The sequence below is a fragment of the Tenrec ecaudatus genome, chromosome 10 (assembly GCF_050624435.1).
Source record: "Tenrec ecaudatus isolate mTenEca1 chromosome 10, mTenEca1.hap1, whole genome shotgun sequence".
In the NCBI taxonomy this organism is placed as follows: domain Eukaryota; kingdom Metazoa; phylum Chordata; class Mammalia; order Afrosoricida; family Tenrecidae; genus Tenrec; species Tenrec ecaudatus.
This window is the reverse complement of record NC_134539.1, coordinates 4804877-4831969: the sequence shown is the minus strand read 5'-3', so window position 1 is coordinate 4831969 and position 27093 is coordinate 4804877. Positions and strand designations below refer to the sequence as shown.

The following is a 27093-nucleotide window of genomic DNA, read 5'->3' as shown; positions in this document are numbered from 1 at the left end:
TTGATGCTATCCGCTGCCCATAGACGAGCGGCTTTTCAAAGGGAATGGGGAAAATGGAATGGAAAGACATTGGAATGTGGCCATGAGAGCGTCCTATGCGCAAGCCATAATAGTTAAGAACACACACACACACACACACACACACACACACACACACACACACACACACACACACACACACTGCTGTGCTCTATGAGGCCTCTCGCACATGCCCTTATAAAAAATACCACCACCTCCCCTACTCATGCCCCTTTCTGCCATGCAGTGACACCAAGTGGTAGCCAGGGGGCAGTCTACTGCGCTGGGGAGAGGTGGGGAGGCGGATGCCTTCTACCATCATGCTTTGAGTTCTTCCGGTGCATGACGGGAGGGTGTGCTTGGATGAAGCCTTCCTCCCATTTGGTCTTTGTTTCAAATGAAGGCCACGTAGGGGGTGTCTGGTGCCTCGGTCGAGTGGGAGGAGGCTTAGCCTTTCAGCGCCTGGTGACATAACCCGAGCCCGCTGCTTGGAGGAGTGAAATTCAGGGTGAACTACAAATGCACGGGTCCCAACTGCCCGAGTTCACCTCTTGGCTTTCATCTCTCTCTCTCTCTCTCTCTCTATCTCTCTCTCTCTCTCTCTCTCTCTCTCTCTCTCTCTCTGCCTGTACTGGCTTTCCCCCTCCCTGACTACAAGGATAGAGTTGGTGTCAAACACTGTGTGAGGGCCCTGCTCTGTGGAAATGAACCCTGATTCATCCACCAGCACAGCCATGCACACCCAGGCCTGTGATGATGTTAAGCAGTCCCTGTGGGACATGCAACTACTGGTGACAAGTCGGACGCTCCCATCAGGCGCGTGAGCTTTCAATGGCACAGGCGGGCAGAGGACGACCTCCAGCACGGAAAACCCAACAGTGACCCTGGCACTTCCCTAACCGTCTGGTGCAGCAGTCACTGGTGGGTGGTCTCCAGACTGTCTCCTGACTCTCAGTGACCCCACGTGACCAGGGGGACACACCCCGTTGGGTTGACTCAGCCGTCATCTTTACGGGAGTTGGTGGCCGAGTCTTTTCTCCAGGAGCAGGGTAGGCAGGGGGCAGGGTTCCAATGGGCCCACCTTTGGGGTAGCAGCTGTGTGCTTAACCCCTGTGCCATCAAGACTCCTTAATCTGGATTGGGAGAGACCAGTACTGCTATTGAATGGGGGACACCTCCTGGAAGATCACGGGTCCCTTTTTCCCCCACCTGTCTGTCCCAAGGCAGGTCATGCCTGTCTCCTGATCTCGAAGTACATGTGTGTGAAACATCTCACTGCCCTGGAGTGATGCCGACTCACTGCGACTCCACAGGACAGGGCAGACAGCCCCGCTGTGCGGTCCAGACTGGACCTCCTTTCCAACTGCTGGCCTCATGGTCGGCAGCCCAACTTGTGAGTTGCTTTGCCACCGGGACCCCTGCATTTGGAAGCCAAGACGGGCCAGGGCTCCCTTGGTTTGGACAGCCTCTTCATTGTAGTGGTCTTCAACTGAACCGGCAATGGATCTGAGGGGCACTTACCAGATTCAGGGAACAAAACAGAACCAAGAAACTTCCACACGCGCTGCCACCCAGTCCGCTCCAAGGCACAGCAGTCCTCCGAGGAGCTGTCTGCACAGGAGTGGAGCCCTGGTGGCAGAGTGGGGCAGGCACTGGGATGCTAACTGCAAGGTCAGCAGTTTGAAACCACCCGTGGCTCCCTGGGAGAAAGACGAGGCTTTCTACTCCCGTAAGGAGGTGTGGTTGGTAGGTGCTGTTGGGTCCCTTCCCATCCGTAGCAGTAACAGAAAGAAGCACTGGCCGGGCCGGCACCGTTTGAGCCCACGGTTGTAGGCTGTGTCCATCCATCTGGTCGAAGGCCTTTTTCGCTGCCCCTCCACTTTACCAAGTATGACGTCCTTCTCCAGGGACTGGCCTCTCCAGACGACGTGTCTGAAGTCCTTGAGACGAAGTCTCACTGTCCTTGCCTTCTGGGTGCACTTTTTCTAAGACAGATCTGTTTGTTCTTTGTCTTGGAAACCCACAGGGGTTGGTTCTACACTGTGCCTCTGGGATAGTGGGGTGTGAGTTGGAATCGAGATTTGATGGCTATGAGTCTGGTTTTGGATAACAGGGATCAGATAGCCTCATTTTTTCCCCTTGGAGTGACTGGTGGGTTTGAACTGGCGGCCCGGCAGCCAGCAGCCACCAGTGTTTCAGAAGTAGCCCGCACCTGTCTCTGGCAACTTCCTGGGGCTGCTTTCCACCAGTGCCCAGCACTGCTACCGCTCTTTCTCTCCAGCTTCTTTGCTGCAGCCCAGCCGGCCACAGGGCCATCAGACCACAACCAGCCCCCTACAAGGGGCCCTGCTTTTCGTTTCTTGTTGATTCCTCTGTGTGTGTGTGTGTGTGTGTGTGTGTGTTTCTAGCTACCTCACAGCACATGATGTATCAAACAAGGAATGAGAACGCCCTCTGTGACTCTCTTCTGCCCACCACCCCTCTCCTCACTGCACCGGCCTAACTCCCCACTGCCCACCCTTTCCCACTCGCCCATTGGTTGTGGCTGCTAGGGGTCAGTAGTGGGCCCGCCCCGGGAGCCCCAGGTGATTCTCAGTGGCATTGTGTTGTCCAGGGTGTTCAGTGTTCTCAGAGGTGAATCACCAGACCTTTCTCCTGGGTCCTTCGGGGACTGCCTATATCCACGGACTTTGTGCGACCCAATTATTAAAGCTCTCCCCAAGCAGGGTCCCTGCGAATAGGGGGCTGGGGAGGAAAGGAGGGAGACCTCAAAACCCCTGTGGGAAAATGGAATTCAATGGAAAGAACTTGGAATTCCCCCCCCAGGGACTTCCTGAAGAGGGGGTGGGCCTGACCCACAGATTGGATGACTCACCCTCTTCCTCCTCCTCCTCTTCTTCTTCTCCTTGGCCGCCTGTGCCTGCTTGTGCTCCCACACCAGGCTGGTCAGGTTGGCCACGTACTCGTCTGTCTGCTGCAGGAGGTAGGCCAGGCGCCGGTCTTTCTTCTGGTCGATCAGCTTCCTGTAGCCCTCTTCATCTTCAGCCTGTTAAGGAAAGAGAAGCATCGTAAGCACACGGCCATCAGGGTGTGTCCCTGTCGCTGGCTTGCCACCAGGGCGGAAAGCCACACAGTGACCCAAGCAGGATGGGGCGCTCCCTGAGCCTGCGCCCTGCTGTGATCCATCTGCTGTGGGTCGGACACTCCTGGCTTTCCCTGGCTCATCGTTTAGAAGAAGTTAGCCAGGCCTTTTCTCCTCATCTGTCCGAAAAACTCCTGAAGGCGATTCAGCATCGTGGCACCACACGCGTCTCCACTGACCGGCAGCAGTGTGACTGCCCAAGAGGGATCGAGGCAGGGAACGGAGCCCTGGTTCCCCAATGGAAAGCTAGGGCTCATCAGTGAACCAAATACTCTCTCCACACAAGTGGGTAGGCGACCTGTTTCCCCCTGCACCCTGGCCTGAACTGAGTGAGGTCTGCCTGGCGGTGTCTGGAGCCCGCTGCACCAGTTGCCACATGCAGGTGGGTGCAGGCAGGTCCACGTGTGGTGGCCAGCTGAGTCCCAAGACAATGACATTAGCAGCACAGTGAAGCCACACCCCCACCCTATAGGCCAACCCCGAGGGAGATCGGGGTAGCTCAGCAACCTGGCACTGTCTTTTAAAATTTCTCGTAGGACAGCAGTTCTCAGCCTTCCTCATATGCTGCTCTTTCATACGGTTCCTCATGTTGTGGTGACCCCTCCCAAACATAAAATTATTTTCATTGCTACTTCATAGATGTCATTTTGCTACTGTTATGAATCGTCATATAAATAGCTGATATGTGGGATGTATTTTCATTGTTATAAATTGAACATTGTTAAAGCATAGTGATTAATCACAAAAGCAATATGTAATTATATTCATGAAATATTTATTTCTAATGACAGATGAAATTTTGTCTCGAAGCATGGTGTAGCCTGGGTAACAGTCTTAATGTAACAACAGTAAACTACATTGCTACATTTTGTGACAGTCTGCATAAAAAGCCAACATCAGTGTTAAGGTTGAGATAGCTTCTTTCTCACCAGATCAGTGTATCTGCATGCGGCAGACCTGCTGGAGATGGATAGAGGAGCAGTGTCTCGGTTTCTAAGACCATCAGAAATATGGTCTTAGGCGACCCCTGTGAAAGGATCATTTGACCTCCAAAGGGGTCTCGATCCACAGGTTGAGAACTGCTGTTCTAGGACCTATCATTTTACACACACATACACACACACACACACACATCCAAATTTGACCATTCACTGACCGAAGGCTATTCTGGATCATCTCAAATATAATCGAAAGCAGAGGGAGGGGCCAAAGGAGTATTCAGGTAGCCATCAGCAAGAAATGGAGAGTCAACCCACTGCCTAAAGAATGCAGAAGAGATTTTCATTCTGCCATGGAATCCAGCCTTTCTGGACTCAGTGGTCACTCCCCCAACCCCAAACCAAAACCCAAAACTATTGCCCTGAGGGGACCTTTAAACCTTCAACCATTAGCATCAACAAGCAATGGCTGGCAAAGATTTGACCTCTTCTTGAAACCAAGTGGCTTAGCTTCGCATAGAAGGAGAGTCTCTCCCTGCACGTGCTCCCTAAAGAACCAACCATCCACCGGAGAATCAGATGGACAGCGGGCCTCTCCCCAAGTTTGACGGGAAGCTCCGGTGGGGAGGGCAGTGACATAAGGGGTCGGGAAGGGTGACCTAGCCTGAAGGACCATCATCCTGGCCCTTTCTGAAGTTCGACGTGGAATTGGCCTGAGTGCCGTCGGCTGTGTGTACTGAGGAGCAACAGAAAAATGAAGGTAGGAACCAGCTCATCGACTGGGCAGCGCCTCCTCCTGAGACTCCCCATCCCGGCCACCGACTGGAAGAAATTCCAGGACGGCCGGCCCGTCCTTCCTGAAGAGCTTCAAGGGCATTCTTCCAGAGGAGGAAGCAAACGCACTTTGACACATGGCACGTCATGGTTGCTACTTGAAAAAGAAACGCTCCTCTTGATACGATCGAACTATTGAACTGTTTGATAATGTGCCAATAAATCTCCAAAACCATTTTTTAAGCCTTTTGTTTGTTTGTTCATGGCCAATGACAGGCCGAAGCTGGGGGCAAAGAGGGGGGTGGGGGTCGCTTTTGTTAATAGGACCCTGGTGGCTAGAGTTCTGTACCGCCAGAAGCCACGTACTTGCGCAGTGAAAAGACAACAGGGAAGGTTGAATGGGACAGAAGACTAATGGATTCAGAACCACGTGCAGAGGAACCCAGGGCACCCACCCCAAGATAACCTCCTGGATGCCAGGATCAAAGAAACAACACACACACACACACACACACAATCTTCAAGGCGAGGGGAGAGGGTTCCATTCCAGGGCAATCCCAAGCTTCCCATCCCAGGGTGTCATTCCAGAATTTTCCAGAGTGGCAGCTCCTAAGCCACCCAGCCCAGCCCGGTAAGTGTGACCCTCAGACCCTGCGGCGACTCTCATGCTTTTGGTGAAGGTGGAGCTCCCGAGGGGGGCGAGCGATAGGAAAGACGGGAGCGGAGGGCGAGGAACCCTCGCCTGCCTCTCTTTCATGTGGGGATCCCTTCACTTAATTTCAAAAGTTAATGACGTGCAAATGCCTGGTCGTGAGCATCACACCAGTCTGTTCCCGGAAGTCCCCATGCCCTTTCGCTTCAGTGGGATCAAACAACTGCGCGGGCTAAGCACTCAGCTGGCTGTATAACGTGGTCACAGCCAGCGGAGAGGGAGCCTAGACCTGTTCCCTCCTTCTCCTCACCCCCACTACGCACGCACGCCTTCACATCCCCAAAGAGAGGGAGGTTTAGTTGGGACCTGCACACAGGAGCCCTTTAAAGAGACAGCGATGACTTGCTGGCATCCAAACAACCAAAAAGTTATCAGATGCAAATACAATGCAAACCCACAACGCCGAAAGCATCCCTTCCCATTGTCCAGGGACTTCGGCTCAGGAGCTAGTCATCATTGCCACCCACTCAGACGTGGAGCTGGAGAAGGGATCCCCGGGTCCCAGCAGTGACAGGCTGCCCCTTTCCTAAAGCCCACAGTTCGCTCTGAGGCCCAAGTCTCCAAACAGTGGTCAATAGAACGAGATGTCCACCTAGGCCAATGGCATGAACTGGTCCCTCCCATGTTGGCCGGTCACCCATGCAGGGACGTGCCCCACCCTTGGGCTCTGATAGCAATGGCGGGCGGTCATGGGGGTGGGGAATGCCCAGTTTCAAAACGAACTTATTTTGCATGATATATATTGCATCATTAGAAAAATAAATAATTTGTGTCATTCAAAAAGAGGGGGGTGGGAGAGACAGGGAGAGAGAAATTACAGCTTTCAGGAAAAAAAAAAATCTCCTCCTGTATTTGCTCTAATACCCCAGGGAGGTGTTAAAAACAATCAGGTAATGTTCCTGAAATCTACTGCGAAAGAAAGCAAGCCTGAAAAACGAAAGGGGCTTTCTTGGTTTCCGAAACGCAGTCTGATGCACTATCTCCTTCACGGCGTCTCTCTCAGGACTGTCCGGGGGTGCCGTAGCCCATCCAGTCAGTGCTGACTCTTGGTGACCCCTGTGGGTTTCCGAGACTGTAGTTGTTCACAGGAGTAGAAAGCTCGTTCTTCCTCCCACAGAATGGTCGGTGGTTTTTGAACCGCCGGCCACGCGGATTGCAGCCCTGTGCGTAACCACTACGCCACCAGGGCTCCATCCTGCAATATATGCTCCCATCTTCAACCGGGGATGGCAGAGTCGGCTGAGGACGTGGAAATGCTACACTCGTCCGTGTTTTGGTGTCCTGGTCATGCCTAGGGCTGTTAATTTCGCAAGGCCAGCAATTCAAAACCACCAGCCGAGCCTCGGGAGAAAGATGAGGCTTTCTACCCCCATAAACAGCTATAGTCTCACAAACTCACAGGGCCAGTTCTACCCTGTCCTATAGGGTCTCGATGAGTTGGCATTGAGACTTGATGGTGGTGGGTTTTGTTTTGTTTAGACACGAGAAAGTTATTTCAGCCCCTCCCTCTGAAGTTCAAAAGGAACTTACTAAACAACTGGGGTGGGGTGGGGTGGGGTGGGTGTAGGCTGCTTTCCCTTACTCTTTCTGCAGTTATTACTAGTGAGCTGAATCCAGGTCTGACGCCTGTACCAAGGAGTGGGGCCCTTCCTGGCCCTGTGCCTCCCCAGGGATGGGCCGTGGGTGAGCCTGCTGTGATACACAAGCTTTCACTGGCTCATTCTGGGAAGCAGATCTCCGGGTCTTTCTTCCTCGGCTTAGCCTGGAAGCTTCACTGGAATGTGCCCAGCATCACGGCCACGAGCAGGCTTCCTCCGAAGGATGAGTGGTGGCTACCCAGGAGGTGCCCTAGCGGGAATCGAACTCGGGTCTCCTCCTGGAAGGTGAAAATCCTGCCACGGAACCCCCAATGCCTTCACTTCTCTGCTTTAGAACCAAAATCAAACAGACTCACTGTCGTCAAGCTGGCTCTGTGAAACTGCCCCTAGGGTTTTCAGGGTGGTGAACCTTTAGGAGAGTAGATGGCTAGGCCTTTCTCCCGCTTGTCCGAGTTTGGCCGCCCCTCTCTGCCCATCTCCATCTTTTGAACCGCCCCCGGGGCCCCTTACCATCAGCCTCCGCATCCTCTCCTTCTCGATCCGCCCCCGGGGCCCCTTACCATCAGCCTCCACATCCTCTCCTTCTCGATCCGCCCCCGGGGCCCCTTACCATCAGCCTCCGCATCCTCTCCTTCTCGATCCTCTCCGTCTCCTTCTTCTGCTCCCTCTCCGTGTTGGCATGCCAGGTGGCCACCGCCTTGGAAAGCTTCTGGATCTTCCCAGCCACCGATCGGTGGTACTCCTTGAAGTCCTTGGCATGCTGCAGAATGCTGTTCAGGTATTCCTAGAAACACACAGCGGGAGACACAGGTGGCTCAGTCTCCCCTCCCAGCGGACACCTCCCCCCCCCCCGAGAAACATGGAGAAACAGCAAGAACCTTGTTTTGTGACAGAGGATGGGGAGGCGTCTGAGAGGGTGAGACCTGGGCTGGTGGGAGAAGTGACCCCACACAGCTGGTTTGGTGGTCAGGCCGAGGAGAGAAGCCTCCTCTGCCTTGAGGTGTGGCTTCCTGGGGGTGGAACAAATCTATTTGCCCTATGTTTAGGAGCAGAAAGCTCTAGTGCAGGGTTTCCCAACGTGGGTGCTACTGCACCCCGGGGAGGGGCCGCTGGAACAACGGAGGCAGGGAACCTGCAAAAGCAGACACCTGAAATTGATCCTGGATGATGGGCCAGAGATGGGCGAGGAGTCGATTTCTTTTTTTGATCTGAAAAGCGGGCAGCTGGTCAAACACATGTGGAAGCCCCTGTTTGACGCCAACAACATGCACGTTATTTTGCGAGCCTCCCAGCGTCCTCCTGCCATCTCTTCCTATGCTTGCCAGGGAGGGTACATGCGTGTGCACAGTCACCTGTGAGGAACCCGGTCTTGGCAGTGGCCTGCTTTAGAGCCAATCATTTCCAAATAAACCTGGAGGATCAAAGTGCACCTCGTGAGAATCACGTTCTGAGAGCAATGCTACCAGAAAAGTCAGACCCACGGCCACCAGCTCCTGCTCTTGGGTGACCCCACGCTCGTCAGAGAGGAACGATGCTCCACGGGCTTCCAGCGGCAGGGTTTCAGAAGTAGATTGACAGGCCTTTCTTCCAAGGCACCTCTGGATGGGCTCGGCCAACCACCCACCCCACCCGGGGCCCCCTGAGCTAATTCAATCACGACCCAACGTGAGTCGATCCAAAGCTGCCAGGTGTGATCTGTACCAACTTCTTAAGTCAAAGCAGGGGCGTGTGTCCTCTAGTTATGAGACACAGCTGTGTTTGCGAAGATACAGTCAACTGAAACTCAGCGTAGCACAGAACAATAACGCAGTCCTATGGGAGTCACAGGACAGGGACACAGAGTCCAATTCTTTATCAAGAAGGATGGCACAGTGCTCACGAGCATAGGGGCATTTCTCAGATGGTCTTTCTACAGACGTGTATTTGTATGTACTGCTAATATGCCCAGGTGTGCAGGAGAACACACAGGGGTCCCGATATGCAAACCTCTTAACCACAACCAAACACCTCGAGGGTCTGAGTCACTGGTCTTAGGGTCAAGGTTATAGGAAGGTCAATGGGCATAAAACAGTCCACACAATGTTCTACATCCTACTTCCTTCAGGGAGTAGTGACTGAGGTCTTAAAAGTGGGCGAGTTTGCACCGGAGACGTAGCAATCAGTCTCTCCGCCCACCATCCAGGGCCACGAAGAAGAAGAGAATCAGGGTCCCAGGAAGACCGTTAGCCCAGAGGCTGGACGGACCACGTGAGTCACGTGAATGTCTGCTTCTGAGACTTGAAGGACTAGGCGGTGCCCGGCGACCACAGCGGACCGCTCTGATCCGGGGCCACAAGAGAAGATGTCAGGCAGATTGGGATGCAAACATAGCACTAAAGTCAAAATTCCAAGAGAAATTAAAGCAGACTTGAGCACCGGGTCTGATGGAGACTGGAGGAACATTCGAGCCTAGCGCTGCCCCTAGGGACCCTCTTTGGGGCCCACAGTGGACAGGCCACCAGAGGGGTCGTGGCAGCAGAGAGAAACGTGCTCCTAAGCCGAGCTCCGAGGCAGGGGGTGGGGGAGGGCAGTCCAGGCCTGGGGGGCGGGGGGGGTGGCGGGGGGGAGGAAGCCCGCGGTACCTGGTGCTTCTGTCTCCGCTTGCGCTCCTGCTCGACCTTCTGCTGCTTCTCCAGCTTCTCCGTCATGCGGGCCTCACGCAACGTCTGCCGCTTGCTGCGCTTGTAGGCCTTGGAGTTGAGGGCCGTCTCCAGGGTGGTGTCCCGGCGCATGCAGGCCACCACCTCCTGCCTCAGCTGCAGGAGGAGAGTAGTCAGGGGGGAGTCTTCCTTGGGAGGCCCGTTCCCCGTCCCCGACCTCCCGTCACATGCCTTCAACGGAACGGAGCTGGGGCTTGAGGCTCCTTCTTCAAGCCACCCAGAAGCAAAAACAGACTCACCGCCATTCTCACTTACAGAGACACTATGGGGCAGGGTTACAGGGCAGAACTGGCCCTGTGGGTTTCGAGACTGTAACTCTATGGGAGTAGACAGCCTCCCTTTCTCCCACAGAGCAGCTGGTGGTCTCGAACTGCCGACCTTGCCTACCTCAAAACCAGCTGCCACCCACTCCGTTCCGACTCACGGAGACCACGAATGGCAGAACAGAACTGTGCTCTGCGGGGCTGTCAGTGGCCGGCGTCCTCCAGTGGATCTCCAGTCCTTTCTTCGGAGGCGCTTTTGGGTAGGCTAGAACTGCCAACCTCTTGGTGAGCGGCTGCTCCTGTCTCCATTGGCGCCACCCAGGGTCAGTCTCTGCCGGGCACAGCGAGCTCTTCTCCAGATGAAGGCACTTGACAATGACACGGATCTACGGTCTTTACGAAGCAAGGCTAGGCCCGGTTCCCAAATCGGCCAGATCGGAACAATGATAACACGGGAGGAGTGTTTAAGAAGAAGAAGGGGGAAGAACCCAGCCAGCCAGCAAGCAAGCAAATGCCGCCCTGGCTTTTGGATAAATGAATGCGTTCCAGCTAATTATTCTAATGATATTAATTAGATAATGGGCTTTCGTGTTTCTTTCTTTTTTACTTCGTTTTCAAAACCCTACCAACGCTTTCTTTGTGATTAAGGGGTAGCTTTCAGGAGGCTTTGTGAGCGGAATAGAAAAATGACGGCTGATTTGCATTGCGTGGCCGAAGCGGTGGCGGCAGGTACCCAAACGCTGTTTATTCAGAGAGAGGAGAGAGATGCTGCTCTGGCTGCCTTCCCTCCTGTTCCAAACAACAGCGTCCTTCCAGAATGGTCTACGTTTGGCATGCTGCCACAGACTTATTTTATAGGACCATAAATGCAATATCTTACTAATTATCTCCCGTGATGTAGTAGGCAGGCACTGGGGAAAGGGGCTGGGAAGACACAGTCAAATAATTCAATGGAGTTAATTATCACTTGCGATTCTCTTCCATGTAGTCGAGGAGGCTCGCTGGCGAGAGGGTTTTCAGTGCTATCCCACCAGCAGCCAGCAGTAAGAGACCAGCACGATGAAGCACATTGGAATATACTTTCAGCCCTGCTGCTGCAGTGGGCTCATCTCTCGGCTGTCCAGTACTTTGGACAGGTCCCTGGGGAAGGACTTCCTGTTTGGTCAATGGGAGGGCCAGCGAAAACTAGGAAGACCCACCAAGAGATGATGGAACAGTATGTGCAAAGACAGGCTCAGGCAGAGGGACAACTGTGAGGCAGTGTCCCCTTCTGTTATGCGTGGGGTCGCTGTGGTCAAGGCCGAGGCGACAGGCCCTGACATCCTCCATCGGACTGAGCCAAGCAAGTCAGGGCTTCCCCAACTTTCCTGCTGACACACTCCATGCCCCACGCCGGGGACTTCAGGGACCAGGCCTCTCCACCCAGCGAGGAATGCTCCCTCACGGTGGGCTGAGGAGGCAGGGTGGGCTCCCGGGCCGAAGTCACCAAAGGTAAAATCAGCTCGAGCGTCTCATCGCTAGCCTTCTCCTGGTGCTACAAACCAGAAGGAACGCTAACGAGACAGGGTTGTCTGGTCTGTTTACATGCCTAGTCATTATGGGAAAAGAAACAACAGCAGGGAGTGAGTTGATCCTGGCTCAGGGTACGCCCTCCCTCAGCCCGTGTCGGAGTAGAACCGTGCTATGTAGGGTTTCCAATGGCTGGTTTTGCCTTTTGTTTGTATTTAGGAGCTGATCACACCAAGCCTTTCTTCCTGGGCACCTCTGGGTGGGCTCAACCTGGCCCCTTGTGGTCAGTACCTGAGCCGTGTTTGCTCCAGCCGGGACCCCGCTTCTATTACCAAAGGTTGACTAAGAACCCCAGAGGTCCCTGGTGGCACCAACAACCAACTCTCAAAGCCACTGCCCTGGGGTCATTGACGACTCACAGAGACCAGCAGGACAGGGTGGAGCTGCCCCCGTGGGTTTCTGAGACTCACTCTTCATGGGAGTAGAGAGCCTTGTCTCTCTCCAGACAAGTAGCTGGTGGTTTCGAACTGCTCACCTTGCCCGGTAGATCACACAGCTGAGGAGAAAACCTCTACAGAGCTGCTGCAGGAGAAAACTCCTTGGCTTCGTCTGTGTTTGTGTGTGTGTGTGTTGGGGGTGGGGGTGCCTGCCCTCTGAAGCTTCTACTTGACGACCCCTAGGAAGGAGCCCTGGTGGTGGGTGGTCACACGTTTCACCGTATGGTCACATGTTGGACCGTATGGTCGGCACTTCGAAACCATCAGCAGCTCCTTGGGGGAAAGACCGGGCTTTCTACTCCAGTTAAGTTACAGTCTCAGAAACCCGCAGTGGGGGGTCGCTTTGAGTCAGCATTGACTCAATGGCAGTGAATTTGGTTTGGGACCAGACTCAGGAGCCTTTCCCCCACACCCCCTGCAAAACACACACACACACACACACACACACACACACACACACACACACACACATACACGGCCCTATGCCGAGGTCCCCACTCCTCAGGCTGGGACAGGGACTACCTGACGCTGGAAGTTGAGCAGCCGCAGTGCCTTGAGCTCCACAGTGGCTTTGGTCCGTAAGTCCGGGGGCAGGGAGCCGGGCAGGTTTTCCAGCTCCTGGATCCTGTGTGCGATGCGGGCCTGCAGTCTGAGGACAGAGAAGCATGGGTGAGCGGGAGCTGCCAGACCAAAGAGCCATCGGTCAGAGGGGACATGCCACCCCTACAACTCTATTCCACATTCCCCGATGGTGTCAGACCCCCAAGTGGGTTGTCTGAAGTCCATGCGGCTGGAGAGACCTCCCTTGGGGTGGGTCAGAGGCTGCAAGGGACTTGGTGCCCTCATGGGCAATGGTAGGCGGTACAGACCCGTCCGACGGGGCAAGGGAGAAAGACCAGGCCATTGGCTCCCCTGCAGGGACGGCGGGAAAACCTGTCACATGGGGCCGCTGTGGTGGGAATCTACCTGCAGCACCTGCCCCCACTCCCCCAATCATACTCCAGCACCCAAGCATAAGGAAGCACTTGGATTATGGGAGGTGAGGCTGATGTAGACATCGATGCTGGACAAGCAGAAGGGACGGTGGGACTGACTCCCGGGAGCTAGGCTGCCACTCCGAGCCGAGGGTGGGCCCTCACACCAGGGGCTCCATCCCATGCCCTGTCTTCTGACACCAGTGGGTGGCCCGGGAGGCTGAGCAGCTGGCAGAAACAATAGTAGGTGCGGAGGCCACAGAAAGCAGGAAACCCAGACCACCCAGCGACCACCCTGCTGAGCACAGTCCCGTCCTCTGTGGACGGGGAGGGCATGCAGAAAGAAAGGATGAACTAGGCATCTCTGAACAAGAGGGGGTTGGGGTCAGCAGGGCTGAAGACCAGTATGTTTTTTTCTTTCTTTTTTTTTTGAAAAGATGACCAAAGATTTTCCTTTCTAAGAAAACCATCAAGAATGAGAGAGAGAGAGAAACCCCTTTCTCATGGCCATCGAGTCCATTTGTGACCCTAGAGGACAGAGAAGAACTGCCCCCGTGGGCAGGGACTAGAAAGCCTCCTTCAGAGAAGCGGTGGTGTCAAACTGCCGACCTCGTGGTTAGTAGCCCGACCTGACACCCACGACGTCTCCTGGGCTCCAGTGATACCCTAGGGCATCAAAATACAATTTCCGCCTGGGAACCTGCATGGACGTGGACTATGAGAGTTCATCTTGAACGTTCCAGTGTGTCAGTCTCTACAACGGGCTGCGTTCATGCAGCAGCGAAGTCCTCCCTCACTCAGGCTGGTGGCTCCTTCAACACCGCCTTCTGCCCAGTCCCCCAAACGTGTCCTCTCGTACTGGCAGCTGTTTGTTTTGGGAGGAAAAAATGAAAAATGCCATCTTTCCCACAAGCATTACCAATAAGGGAAGTGTGGAGATGTTCACTGACTTCCACGGGACGCACTATTTGTGGCCCATGTCGCTGAGCGCATGCAGCCCATTCAGGCTGGTTTTCGGAATAAGCTGTCCTCACAAGGTGTCGCTGGGAACCCTATCGAGATCCCGTCCTGCCGAGTCCCATCAAATGCTGGTCATGGCTGTGTCCTTCCTCTCTGCAGGCCAAACTGGGCCGGCTCTTCTGATTCCATTCGGCATTCCCTCCTGGCCACCGTAGCCTCAGTCCTGACTTCTCGTGGCCCTGGGTTAAGATTCTGAGATGGTGAGTCTTTTCCAGGAGCAGATGGCTTCGGCTGCCTCCTGCGCAGTGGGGGGTGGGCTTGAACTGCCCGGCACCCGCCCGACTGCAGCACCAGGAATCCATGTTTCTTATCCACCTGGGATGGTCACTGTGATTTTTCCTTCTAGGAAGGACACACCTGGCTGTCCATCAATTGTGTGAATGTTCAGGGGGCCAAAGTGCTGACCGGGAGCATCAGCTTGTTTTCTTAATTGAGCTCGAGGGGATGGGAGGGACCTTAGAATAGGAACAGACAAATCCATTCTGGATGTTTGCTGTGCTCAAATGTCTAGAACCTTAAAGGGAAACGACCCAGCGGAAGCGGAGGCCACCCTGAGGAAGTGACCTTGACAGTGCAGTCCCATGAGCTCCTCCTTCCTGGTCTGGACGCAGCAGTCCTTACTCCGGGGACTGTTTCCGTCCCATGACCTTTGTTCCAGGGCCTCTGGCTTACTCCCCTCCACAAAATGGGTCATGGGGGTATCAGGAGGGGCCTGCCGCATCCTTGGGCTTCTGAGAACTACGTCTGAGAACTGCAGCTTACAGTCAGCTCAGGAGAGAAAGCAGACACACCAGGGGTTGGACCCCACTGGTCTGGGGGTGGGAGGGGGGCTGAATGGAGAATTGGGAGACATGGGAAGCTGGAGAACTTAGGGAGGGGGGAAGGCAAGTGGCTGGGAGAAGGGGTTGACGGTGAGGGAAGGGAGAAGGCAGAGGACATGGGTTTAGGGGAGGTGGGAGTGGGGTCAGTGGAGATGTGAGGAAGGGGTGGACTTGGGGGAGATAGGGAACTGGGGGTTGGAGAAGTAGAGGAGGTGGGGGTGGGAAGAAAGTGAGAGGTATGGATTTCAGGGAGATGGACAAATGGGGCGCTGGAGGAAGTGGGGTTGTGGGAGGTGGAGGAGACCAGGGTGGTGGGGAAGGTGGGCAGTTGAGAGACTTGGGAAGGTGGGGATGGTGAGCAGGTGCAGAAGGAGGTAGGGAACTGGGGCCACTGGGGTAGTGGAGAAAGGGAGGAAGTGTGGGGAAGTTGGGGAGGTGGGGGCTAGGGGTTTGGGGGTTGGGAAGGTGGGAAGGAGAGAAGGTGGACAGTTGAGGGACTTGGGGAGGTGGGGTTGGGGTATGGAGGGAACTTGGGGGACTGGCATCGAAGGAGGGCAGCTTGTGCCCAGGGCCTGTGACTGTGAGTGAAGCGGGGTTCAGAGCATGAGCCCACTCACTGGAATCCCCTGCCCTGGACCCAGAGTCGGGGCAGGTGGGGGCCTCTCTCTGGGCTGCTGCTCTCAGAAATCTTTACCCTAATTCATGCTCCTCTGCATTGTCCCGCTTCCCTACCAGGGGCATTCAGCAGGCAGCCGGATGAAGGGTGGGGCCCATGCCCCAGCCTAGCTGACTGCAAGAGGTAATAGCGCCTAGCTGCAGGAGGGCTCAGCTCCCATCCTCCTGACGAGGTCGGAAATTGGAGTAAAATTAGGTCACTGGGTGTTTCATACAGATTGAAGAGTCCATCAGGAGGGGCAGCGGCCCTTCAGGAGAGCGAGAGAGAGAGTGAGAGCGAGTGAGCCAGCGAGAAAGAGAGAGAGAGAGAGAGAGAGAGAGAGAGAGAGAGCCATTAAGAGCAACAGATATTTGTACAGGGGCAGAGAAGTTGATGGTTCCTGTAGGAGAGTTATTTGAACAGAAAATGACGCCTGTACATTTGGTTCCTACACTGAGTTGGGCAACAATGGAGAGAGAGAGAGAGAGAAAGAGAGAGGAAAGAGAGAGCTTTTTGTACATGTGCTGGTGAAGGAGCCGTGGGCAATTTCGGAGCAGGGACTAGCCAGGGCTGGGACACAGGCCAGATGAAAACCTCAAGCAAGTGGCTGTCTGCGCTGCGTGGCAGTCTGACTCGATACCAAAGACGTGGGGAGTCGTTCAAGGCCCCCCTTCCCATAGTCAGCCCGCTTGAGGGTGAAACGCGTCTCCCTTGTTTGGGAAGTCAGCGTACAAGGCCAATGTGTGGCTTCCTGCTGTCCTTGAGGGATGAGTCTGTGTCTGGACACGAAGCCACACCCACTCCTCACTCAGTGACTATCTTGTGACTTGACTGATGTCTGGCAAGGACTCGGGATGCAGAGGAGGGAGGGAGGGAGGGAGGCAGGTGAAGGCTAAGGTTGTTGCCTGTCAGTGTGGCGGGGCCAAGATTCTCTGTGGTTTGGTTTGACAGTTACAAAATGGGAGGGGGGCGGCTGGCCTCCGTGTGGTGATCGGATATAGTTAGCCTCCGTTTTCACATAACAACCTGGTCTTTGGAAATGAGGTGGGCCATTAAGTGGGGGTCGGGGAGGTGTACAGTGAAGATGGGGCTAAAAGAAAACAGGTGAGTCAGAAGTAAGGGGCAATAAGTTTCTAGCATTCACCCCGGAGAGTGAGGCCAAGCCCCACCACGGAGGAACGATGACGGTCGGATGGAAAGATCCAGGGAATTGGGGTGGGTATGGGTGGGGGCATGTTTTCAGGGAGCCCATAAACAAATCTCAGGCAACGTGTCCACATGCTGGATAAAACCAACCAAACACTAAGAAACACTGCCACCGAGTCGGTGCAGACTCATAGCTAGAACCGTCCCTGTGGGTTTCCCAGGCCGGCACTCCCCCGGGAAGTCGAAAGCCTCCTATCTCTCCTGCACCGGTGGACGGTGGACGCTGGTGGGTGCCAGGGCGTCAGTCCTAACTCAGGCCTCTCTCTGCAGCAGAAGGAAGCAACCTTCCTCGAGGCTGCTGCTACGTTTGCACACGGCGGCCAACGTTCTGATTCCATGATGAACCAGGACGAGCAGCCAAACCAAGAGGATTCAACGTGTTTTTTTTGGAAATTATGCTTCTGGACATCCCCCCCACCCAATTTCGTTGACGAGGTAAGTGGTATGAGAATGACCCCCCCACCCCCCGCCATACATGAGCGTCCATCAGAGGATTTCTGACACGCAATTTGTGCTGGAATGCAGGCCATCAAACTGTCAAGGAGGCTTCTCTCTGGCCTGAGGGCTGCTTCAAACGCACCCACCCCCCACGATAAGGCAGCACCCTGGGCCGATGTCAAGGCTAACAGGATGCCCCTGAGGGCGTGTCAAGGGAGAAGGCCAATGAATCCCTGCCGCGGAGCAACTGATCTTCAAGGAGAACCCAGCCGCGGCTCTGGACAAGCGCGGTCCCAGAGGCTCCTGTGCTGTTGTGGGTTCTAAAGCCGGCCAGGCTGGGACTTCACGCCCAAGGAGGCAGTGGCTCTGTGACCCTCGGCTGTCTAGGTGCCGCAGTCCAAAAGCCACTTATGTGGCTTTATGAGAGGGGAGAAATGAATCAGGCAAGAAGATGTATACCTATGAGCCTGTACACACGTGTGTGTGTGCGCGTGCACATGCAGCTGAAAAGAGGTTGTGGGAAAATTCCATCCTCTTTTAATTCCATTGCCCATGAACTTTTTGAAGCCCCTGATGCTCATTTGCTCTCTCCCCTCTTTCTCTCTCTCTCTCTCTCTCTGTGTGTGTGTGTGTGTGTGTGTGTAGGAGCCCTGATGACGTTGTGAGTAACATAATGGGCTGCAAAGTCAGCAGTTTGAAACCCCCCCGGCTGCTCCGTAGGAGCAGGATGAGGCTCTGATGGTGTCAAGATTTAAAGTCACAGAACACAGAGGGCCGGTTCTACTCTGTCCTGTAGGTCTGATGAGTCAGAACTGACCTGAGGTCACTGCATTGGAGTTGGAGCTGGGGTGGGGTTGTCGGGAAGGCATTGGGCTGCTCACCACAAGATTTGCTGTTCAAATCCACCAGCCCTCCCAAGGGAGAAAGACAAGACTGTCTTGGTTCTACTCTGTCCCACAGAGTTGCTGTCAGTTAGAACAGACTCCAGGGCACTGAACTCCAGTCTGGGTGGCATTGTCCAATAGGATACGTGTTGGACTGCTGACCATCTTTGTTCAAACCCAGCAACCGCCCCGAGGGAGAGGATAAGGTTCTCTGCTCTCTTAAAGATTTAGCCTGGGAACTCTTTCTTGTGAGGTCACCATGCGTTGGCATTGACACGGTGAGAGTTGTTTGGGGCTTGTACGAGGGCATTTAATCTTCACAACCACTGTGTGGTCAGGCCAGCCCCAACACGGCAAGCCCACCCACAAGAGGACAGGATGCTGCCCACCCTTCCCGCCATTCACTGGCCATCAGACCGGGCTTTCAGAAGCAGACTGCCAGGACTTATCTCCGCATCTTCATCTGGAAGCTCTGCTGGAAACTGGCAGACTGGGGAAGGGGGCCCACAGATTACTCAGCCTCCGGGCCACACACAAGTCCCCACGGGCTGTCGGTGGCTGTGCATGAGGCACCCTGGTTGGGAATGAACCATTGCAGCTACAGGCCCACCTCCACCCCCATCTCCCCCCAGCATGTCACCTGTACTCGCGCTCCTGCAGGATCTCCACGGGGTCCAGGCCCTGCGGCTTCTGGATGGGGCTGATGCGGCTCTGCTTCGGCTGCAGCTGCAGGACGGGCGACGGCTGTCCCGGGGCCGCCTGTGGCGCGGAGGGTCCAGGCACTGCGGCCGCGGGGGGCTGCACAGCAGCAGGGGGTGCCGGTGAGGGCCGGCCACTGGGTGTAGGCGCAGGCAGCTTCTGTGCGGCACTGGGCCCACTCAGCTCTGGCCCTGGGCCTGCAGACAGAGCGACACAGTCAAGTGTGTGTGTGTGTGTGTGTGTGTGTGTGTGTGTGTGCAAGGGGGATACCAACTCCCCTACATACGCAAGGGGGGTGGGAAAGGGAGAAGGGTAATGGGGGAGAAAGAAAGAGGAGGAGGCGAGGACAGGAACACAGACAGAGTAACAGGAGAACACAGGAAAGAATAAAGACAAATGGGGAAGAGACCCAGAATGGTTGGAGACAGGGAGGCTAAAGTGGATCAGGGGGATGAAGAAAAGGAGGAGAGAAGGGAGAAACTAGGAAGAAGAGGCGTCATCAGGAAAAGGAAGGTGTGTTCGTCTGGGTGGACCAGAGAACCAAATCCATTGATACGCAGGTATGTGCAAAAGAGAGCTTTATATAAAAGCCATTGTGTATGAAGAAAATATCCCAGCCCAGCCCAGATCAAGGGCATAAGTCCGATATTAGCCCAGATGTCTGATACCAGTCTATAAATTCTCCTTCAGACTCACACAGCACAGGCAATGACAGGCCAGCGGGTGGAAAGTCCTTTGGATCCAGTGGCGGTGGAAGCATCCCAGCACTGGCATGGGTCTCTATGTGGCTCCTCCAGCTCCAGAGCTCTGGCTCCTTCTGTGTGGCTTGTCAATAGGAATGTCTTGCAGGGAGAATGTGCGTGTGTCCCCCACCTCCAGCAAGTTATTTATCTCCTTAGCACCGCCTCCAAATGAGGTCATCAAGCTGTGACCTGATTAACAGGCTAAACTCCACTCCTTCGCTCTTAATAATCTCAAATTGACACCAGATGATGTCACTGCCACAGAAAGAAATGGGGAGAACAAAGAGCAAGGACAGAATAAGGAGACACGGAAATGGTAAGAAAAGGCAGGGAAGATGGTGGGGGGGGGGGGGACAGAGAGACTTAATGGAAAAGGAAGCAAAGAGGAGGAAGGGACTAGAGGGGAAAACAAGGGACAAGCACAAGGGAAGAATACAGAACAGTGGGAATGAACACGGCAGGAGAAGGAGACAATGAGGGGAAGAGGGAGGAGAGCAAGGAGAGAAAGGAAAAGAAAAAAAAAAGTTAGAAGGGGGTGGAAGTAGAGGTAGAGGCAAAACAGAGTAGGGAGACAAGTGGGGTGACGGACAAAGATTCTGGCCTTGGTCCCTCCAGAGGAGTGGCACTCACCAAAGAGCACCAGGAAAAACAAGGCCCAAATGTGGCTCTGAAGTAGTACGTGATTAAAGAACAGCCTTTCACCTTTCAGCCTGGCTCCACCGTGGGGTTTTCTTAGGAAGGATTTTCAGTGGATTTTGAGTTCAAAAAACCCAGGAGTCACCTAACGGTCCAATAGGATTCAGGTGTGGCCCTACAGGTGTGGTCCAAACCTTAGCGTCCTCCCTCCCTTTCAAGCAGGCCTGGTCGATTTCAAGTCACAGTGACCCCTATGGGACAACCATAGAAATGCCCCTGGGAGTTTCCAAGGCTGCAAATGTTCCGGAATAGAAAGCCTTATCTTGAGAAGATCAGCTGTCTGAGGGGCTCGAACCATTGACCTTACAGTAGCTCCATGTGTAACTCACCAGAGATACAAACTCGCGGCAGGGGCTGCCTGACCATGGTGCCCTGAACCAAAAACACACACCCTCTTCTGAAATCTTAGATTTCAGGCTAAATCAGTAAATCTTGGGGACCAATTTTTTTCCTTTCTTTTTTAAACAATACATTGGGATATAGGAGTCCCTATGGTATAGTGGTTATGCACTGGGCTGCGATCTGAGAAGTCAGCACTTCGAAACCACCAGCAGCTCCAAGGGAGGAAGACAGGGCTCTCCACTCCCATCAATAGTCACCGTCTAGGAAACTCACAGGGGCAGGTCTACCCTGTCCTACAGGGTCGCCGTGAGTCAGCATCGACTTGATGGCAGTGAGAGCGTTTTGGAGTCTTAGGATATATTTCTGCAAACATTCAGTGTAGCTCGGGAAAGTGTCTAGCATTTTTCTTTTGAAGTAAAAGCCCGTGCAGCCTATTGAAAGGCAGTTAATTTAAAATAGTTGTCCAGGTGAAACCTCAGGAGTTGAGCTAAGATGTGAGGCACGGACCAAACACACGTGCCCCGTGGGCCCTCCTCGGTGAAGTGCTCACTTGCTCTAGCATTTCTAGTGAGCTGGGCGAGGCGGCCAGATGGGCGGGGGAGTAGCTAAGAATAACCGCACCAAGCATCCTGCCCAGCCTGTGCCCTGCCCTTCCCGAGAAAGCGGTGCCGCGGTTGATGGCGGCAGACACACAGCTGTGCGCTGCAGCAGGGCTCCGTAAAGCACCGCTCACAGGCGCGCAGTAGGAAGATGCGGAGCAACCCTTTCCATTTGCAACGAGGCGCCGCTTACCGATGGGCCTAAGTGACAAGGGCCAGGGGCTCAGCTCGGAAAGGCAAGGGAAAACGGGACACTGGCCTGGGAGGAAGGCAGAGAGGGAGAACATACCGCCGAGGGATCCAGAGATTGCACGTGTGAGTGTGTGTGTACGTATGTGTGAGAGAGTGTGTGTGAATGTGTGTGTGTATGAATGCATGCATGGGTGTGTGTGTGGAGTGTGCAAGTGTGTGAGTGTGGTATATATGTGAGAGTGTGTGAATTGTGTATGTGTGAGTATGTCTATAAGTGAGAGAGTGTGTGTGTATGTATTTTGGATGTGTGTGCATAGGTGTGTGTGTGCTATGGGCAGGGTATCACTATTCTTTCCCCCACCCCCACCCTTTGAAGTTAGGGAAGGCCTTCCCAAAGATGTAGAGCCAGACACGATTCCATCTTATTTTCAACAGTGTGATGGACGGAGAACTCGTGCTATACCATCCAATGGTTTAAATGTGTTCAAAGGAGGGGTTCCGTCATCACCACAGTCAACTTGAGAACATTCTTTGCATTCCTGTGCCTGTGCTTATGACCCCACTGCCAGCCTTTCCGGCTATCACCCTAAGGAACTAACTGTAAATCTGGTTACTGTCTCTATAGATTGACCCACTCTGGAGTTCATATACCGAACGTCATACCCAAACAAAACAAACCAACCATGACAGTCCAATAAAACAGAAAAACCTCACTCCAAAAATAAGCAGACGATAATAGGAACTAGAACAAATTTAAAAGGGGTCAAAGGGGAAAACAAATGACAGAACGTTACATTTTAACCTCACTGTATCTGCAGAAATCCACTTTCTGAGACACCCTGTCTGAAGGCAAACTACTCACATCCTGGTCAGTGGTTCAGGGAAATCCCAGGGGGCTCGCTCTACCTGTGGGCTCTGAAAACTGATGTCTTCCAGAGCCTTCAGCAAACCTGGTGCCCAGAATTTAAGTTCTAATACAATTCCTTCCTCTGATCTTGGGTTCTGCCACTTACAATCCTTGGATCACAAGGCGCTGGTGTGCTCCTTCTGCATGGATTTGGCTGACACCTCTCTTAGATGGCTGCTTGTTCTAAGACAAGGCCTTTACAGGCCCAGGGGCTGTTCTTTCTGAAAGCCAGGCACCATCTGATTTCCTCGTCACAATTCAACATACAGCTGATATCTTCAGTGATGATGATTTCTTCGGGAGGATTATCTGTAACCCTGATTCTAAAAGCAGAGCATCAAATTCCTTGTGGTGGACTGGAAATGCGTTTCTTTCGGGTTCCTGTACGTATTGCAGGTGGCAGAGCCCTGGTGCCACCAGGCTAAAGAGCTTGGGGGCCGAGCTTGGACCCAGTAGCCGCTCCTCGGAAGAAAGAGGTGGCAGTCTGCCTGTGCAACACTGTCCAGTCCTACGGGGCAGCTCTACCCTGTCCTTTTGGGTCACACTCTGTAGGCTATAACAGGTGGGTTTGCCCCACCGACCCAAGCATCTTGCCCCTGCTCCCCCCTGGGGGCTACCCAGACCCACTTCTGAGCTGTAGTTCATCAAGGGGTCAGCCTCAACGCTCACCCACCACTTTTCTTTTCCTTTCGGTTCACTTTTTTGTTTTTGAGGGGAAACCGGCGTTGTAAAGCAGGAGTTGGAAGACAGAGCGTTGTTGTTTTATTTGGTTGGTTTTTTCTTGGCGGGGGTGGGGCGGCGTGGGGTTAGGGTAAAGCCGACAATAGAAAATAAAGGAGCTCTTCCCCGGGCTTCCCAGGGCTTCGGCTGTTAGCAGCATCATTTTGGTGTGCTAAGTGCTTTTCTAAACGGGGAAACGGCTCCACTCGGCACTGAACGCACACAGCTGATTCCACCTCAGGGTGAGCCCCGTCTTTATGGCGAAGATGCCAGGCCTTTCCCCTGCAGGGCCACTGGGGGTGGTGGTGGGGGGGGTTTGGTTCCGACCCACGGGGACCCCTGCACAACAGAAAGAAAGTCCGCCTGTCCCTGTGCCACCCTCAGACGGTGCTTCTGCGGGAGCGCACTGTCGCAGCCTCGGGGCCAACAATCCATCTTGTCCAGGGCTGTGGTCGTGACGTCATGGCACGTCAACTTGAAGACTGTAAACGTGTCGGGGTGGGTGGCAATCAACCGGCCACTGAGGTCACAGCCTGATGGTGCCTCCTGTGGGCGTGGCCTCCTTATAAGGCAGGTCCTGGGAACCTCCCCCCCCTCTCTGCCCTCGCCTTCCTGCTGGCTGACCCCGATGCGTCCCCCACCCTTGGAGCCACAGGTCTCTGCAACCCCCGGCCTGCGAGCTTCCTGCACTCTGCATCAGTGCATGCGGCTTCATGAGTGTGAAGAGGGGCTTATGGACTAGGATCAGACTTATGGACTGGGCTGGCGTGCATAATTACTTCTTGATGTAAAGATCTTTCTTACACATAGATGAGTGCCGCCGGATTTGTTTCTCTAGTCCATCCAGCCTAACATAAGGGTCTTTTTCTCTCTCGCCACCGCTCCACTTTACCAAGCATGATGTCCTTCGCCTGGGTCAGCAGTGTGCAAACTGCGCCACCATCTTCGCCCACAAAAACAAAACCAAGTCAAACTCACAGCCACCAAGTCTGCTCTGATGCACAGCGACCCTGTGGGACAGGGTAGAACTGCCCTGTGGGTTTCCGAGACTGTCATTCTTTACGGGAGTAGAAAATCTCATTTTACTCCTGCAGAGCGGCTGGTGGTTTTGAACTGCTGACTTTGCAGTTAGCAGCCCACTGTGTAACCACGACACCACCAGAGCTCCTCCGTGCCACCCAGAGGCCTGCCACACCCCACAAAAGTCCTCACCACCCCCACCACTTGGGCCATTGTCTAGGGACACCGTTGGCTGAAGACACACCTTCGCAGTCGGTAAGTGATACACTAAGTGCTCTCGAAGGACAGCGGGCCACTGAGTGAGCTGGAGGTCTCAGGCCCGGGTGGGGAAGCGAAGCCATTTCTCTTGGGAGGCGGGGTGGGCAGAGTGTTTGTTACACTCAATGTCCAAAGAGCCCAGCCCTTTTCCTTTGTTCACCTCTTTGAAGAACTTGAAAAGCTTTCTCAAAGGAACTGCTCCGCTTCCGGCCCAGGACACGATGCTTTGGACACGTTTCCTGAGGAGCCCACTTCACTTTTAAGACCATGTTTGTGGATGTCGGTGATAAGGAGATACTCCAGGAAAATGCACGGCTTTTTGGGAAGTGACAGGGGTCCAGGTGGCATAGTGAGTTTACCCATTGAATTACTCACCTCAGGGGCAGTAGTTTGAAACTACCAGCTGCTTCAGAGAAGAAATATGAGGCTTTCTACTCCTATCAACAGTTAAAGTCTCAGACACCCATAAGGGCAGCTCTCTCTTGTCTGTAGTGTCTGTGGTAGTTACATAATCTGTTGTCAATTTGAGACTGAAGAGTGAAGGGGTGGAGTCTAGCCTGTCAATCAGGTTGCAGCTTGATGACCTCATTTGGAGGTGCTATGGAGATAAATAGCTCACAGGAAGCCAGACCCACTCTCTGCTACACATTCCTGCTGATAAGCCACATGGAGCCACGCTGATGGAGACAGAGCCCTGGAGCTGAGGAGCCACGTGGAGACCCACGCCAGAGCTGAGATGCTTCCACCACCAATGGACCCACAAGACTTTCCCCCCACTGGCCTGAGATCTTCCTGCATTCAGTTTCATTGCACATGTTGCCAGAGTCTGAAGAGAAATGTACAGGCTAATATCGGACATATAGGCTAAAATCGGACTTAGGGACTTGATCTGGACTTAGGGGCTGGCATGTTTTCTTAATGTACAGTTGCTCTTGTCTAGAAAGCTCTTCTTTATACACCTAGGAGTGTCCCTGGATTTGTTTCTCTAGTCCACCCGGACTGACACAGGAGCCTCTGAAGAAAAGGGCTGGTGATCTCCTTTCTAAAGATGACCGCCGACAGACACCCTGCTGAGCAGTGGTGCACTGAAACACAGGAGGGGCCCCTGGCATGCACCTGATGCCAGCTGTTTCCCAGGGCACTTGGGGGTCCTTGTCACTGAGACTACAGCATCTACCCGAGCAAGCTCCAGCCCCCACCAGGGGCCCATCTTCCTGACCCCCACCTGCTCTCGGTGACTTCCTTCCCCTTACACCTCCACTGGCTTCTGATTCTCTATCTCTGCCTGCAGGTAAGCCTCCCATAAACCAACCAAAAAAACAAACTCACTGCCCTCAAGTCAATTTCACTCACCTCCGCTCTATGAACAGGGCAGAGCAGTCCCTGTAGGTTTCTGTGACTGTGGCTCTCTATAGGAGCAGACAACCTGGTCTTTCTCCCACAGAGCAGCTGGTGGTTTTGAACTGCTGACCTTGTGCTTAGCAGCCCAGCATGTACCTCACTATACCACCAGGGCTCCAAAAGCCTGCCCACAGACTTTTATTGATAAAAAACAGACCAAAAGAACCCACTGCCATTGAGCGGATGCATATTTCTATCGACCCCGTGTAGACTTGCAGAGGCTGTCAGTCTTTACGGAAGCAGTCTCGTCTTCATCCGCCCCATGGAGTGGCTGGCGGGCTGGAACCACTCACCTGTAGGCTAGTCGTCCAACCCTGACCTGACAGCAAGGGTTACCAGGGCTCCAAAAAGTACAGCTTCTCCCGACCTCACCCCACCCCCACCCCCAAAAACCAAAGTCTGCCACCGAATCAATTCTGAATCAGCGCGACCCCATAGGACGGGGTAGAACTGCCCCTGTGGGATTCGGAGACTAAAACCTTAAGGGCGTAGAAAGTGTCAGTTTCCTCCCTAGGAGCTTCTGGTGGGTTTGAACTGCTGACCGTTTGGTTAGCAGTCCGATGTGTAATCAACAGAAGAAGGACTTTAGCAGGCAGGCTGGAGGAGCAGGTCTGAGGATGGGCTTGCCTGGAAGCAGGGGCTCTTGGTCTGGTCTCTATTCAAGCCTTTGGAAGGACCATGTGGCAGTGTGGTATGCACACTTTGATCCCAGGCCCTCAGCTGGCACTGTTCTCAGTGGGGTGGGCAGTGGTCTTTGCTGGTGGGGGCAGATCAAGAATCCCGGCCCTTAACTGGGAGCAACAGAGGCAGAAGAGGGACAGGGGCGCTCCAAAGGGGCAGGCCAGGTCAGGCCTGGGCAGAGCGGACCTACCGGCTACTCGGTTGAAGCTCAGGAGGGCTGGCTGCTGTGCCGGCGGCTGTGCCGGTGGCTGTGCCTGCGGTGGCTGGGGCTGGGGCGGAGGGGGTGGCTGCTGCTGCATGCCCGGCAGGGTCCGTTTCCCCTGGACGGCGAGCTGCAGTGTTTCTGGGAGCGGCTGGCCACGGGCCAGCATCTTGTAGGCCAAAATCTGAGCTCGAAGCTGGTGCAGCTGGACGGGGCTGAAAGGCGAGGGGCCTCTGCCGGGCTGGCTCATGGCCTGCGGGTCGCTGGGGATGAGGGGCCCTGGCTGGCTGGGCGGCATCTGGGAGGTTGGTGGCCCTCCGGCGGACATGGGGCTGGACACATGCTCAGGGGCTCCCAGCGGAGACGGGTGCGGGGACATGTAACCTGGAAGAACACACAGAAGGAGGGACATGAGACATAAAACACGAGACACTGCTGGCTATTCTGACTGCTTCCAGGAAAGGAGGCTGGTGCCCCAGAAAGAC

At 54.4% G+C, this 27093-nt stretch overlaps 1 protein-coding gene across 5 annotated transcripts in view; it reads right to left on the bottom strand.

Moving 5' to 3' along the window:
* The window catches only part of SMARCA2 (SWI/SNF related BAF chromatin remodeling complex subunit ATPase 2), a 178232-nt gene that overhangs the window by 102224 nt on the left and 48915 nt on the right, over positions 1-27093 (bottom strand). For 4 of the 5 annotated variants that reach the window (XM_075559865.1, XM_075559866.1, XM_075559864.1 and 1 more), the window contains exons 4-9: positions 26597-26992; positions 18789-19044; positions 12673-12799; positions 9804-9977; positions 7793-7966; positions 2894-3064 (exon numbers count right to left, since the gene is read on the bottom strand). In XM_075559865.1, coding sequence (XP_075415980.1) covers positions 2894-3064; positions 7793-7966; positions 9804-9977; positions 12673-12799; positions 18789-19044; positions 26597-26992 — 1298 coding nt within the window. Of the gene's footprint in view, positions 1-2893; positions 3065-7692; positions 7725-7792; positions 7967-9803; positions 9978-12672; positions 12800-18788; positions 19045-26596; positions 26993-27093 lie in introns of those variants that run through there. The other variant, XM_075559868.1, reaches the window with a different exon arrangement.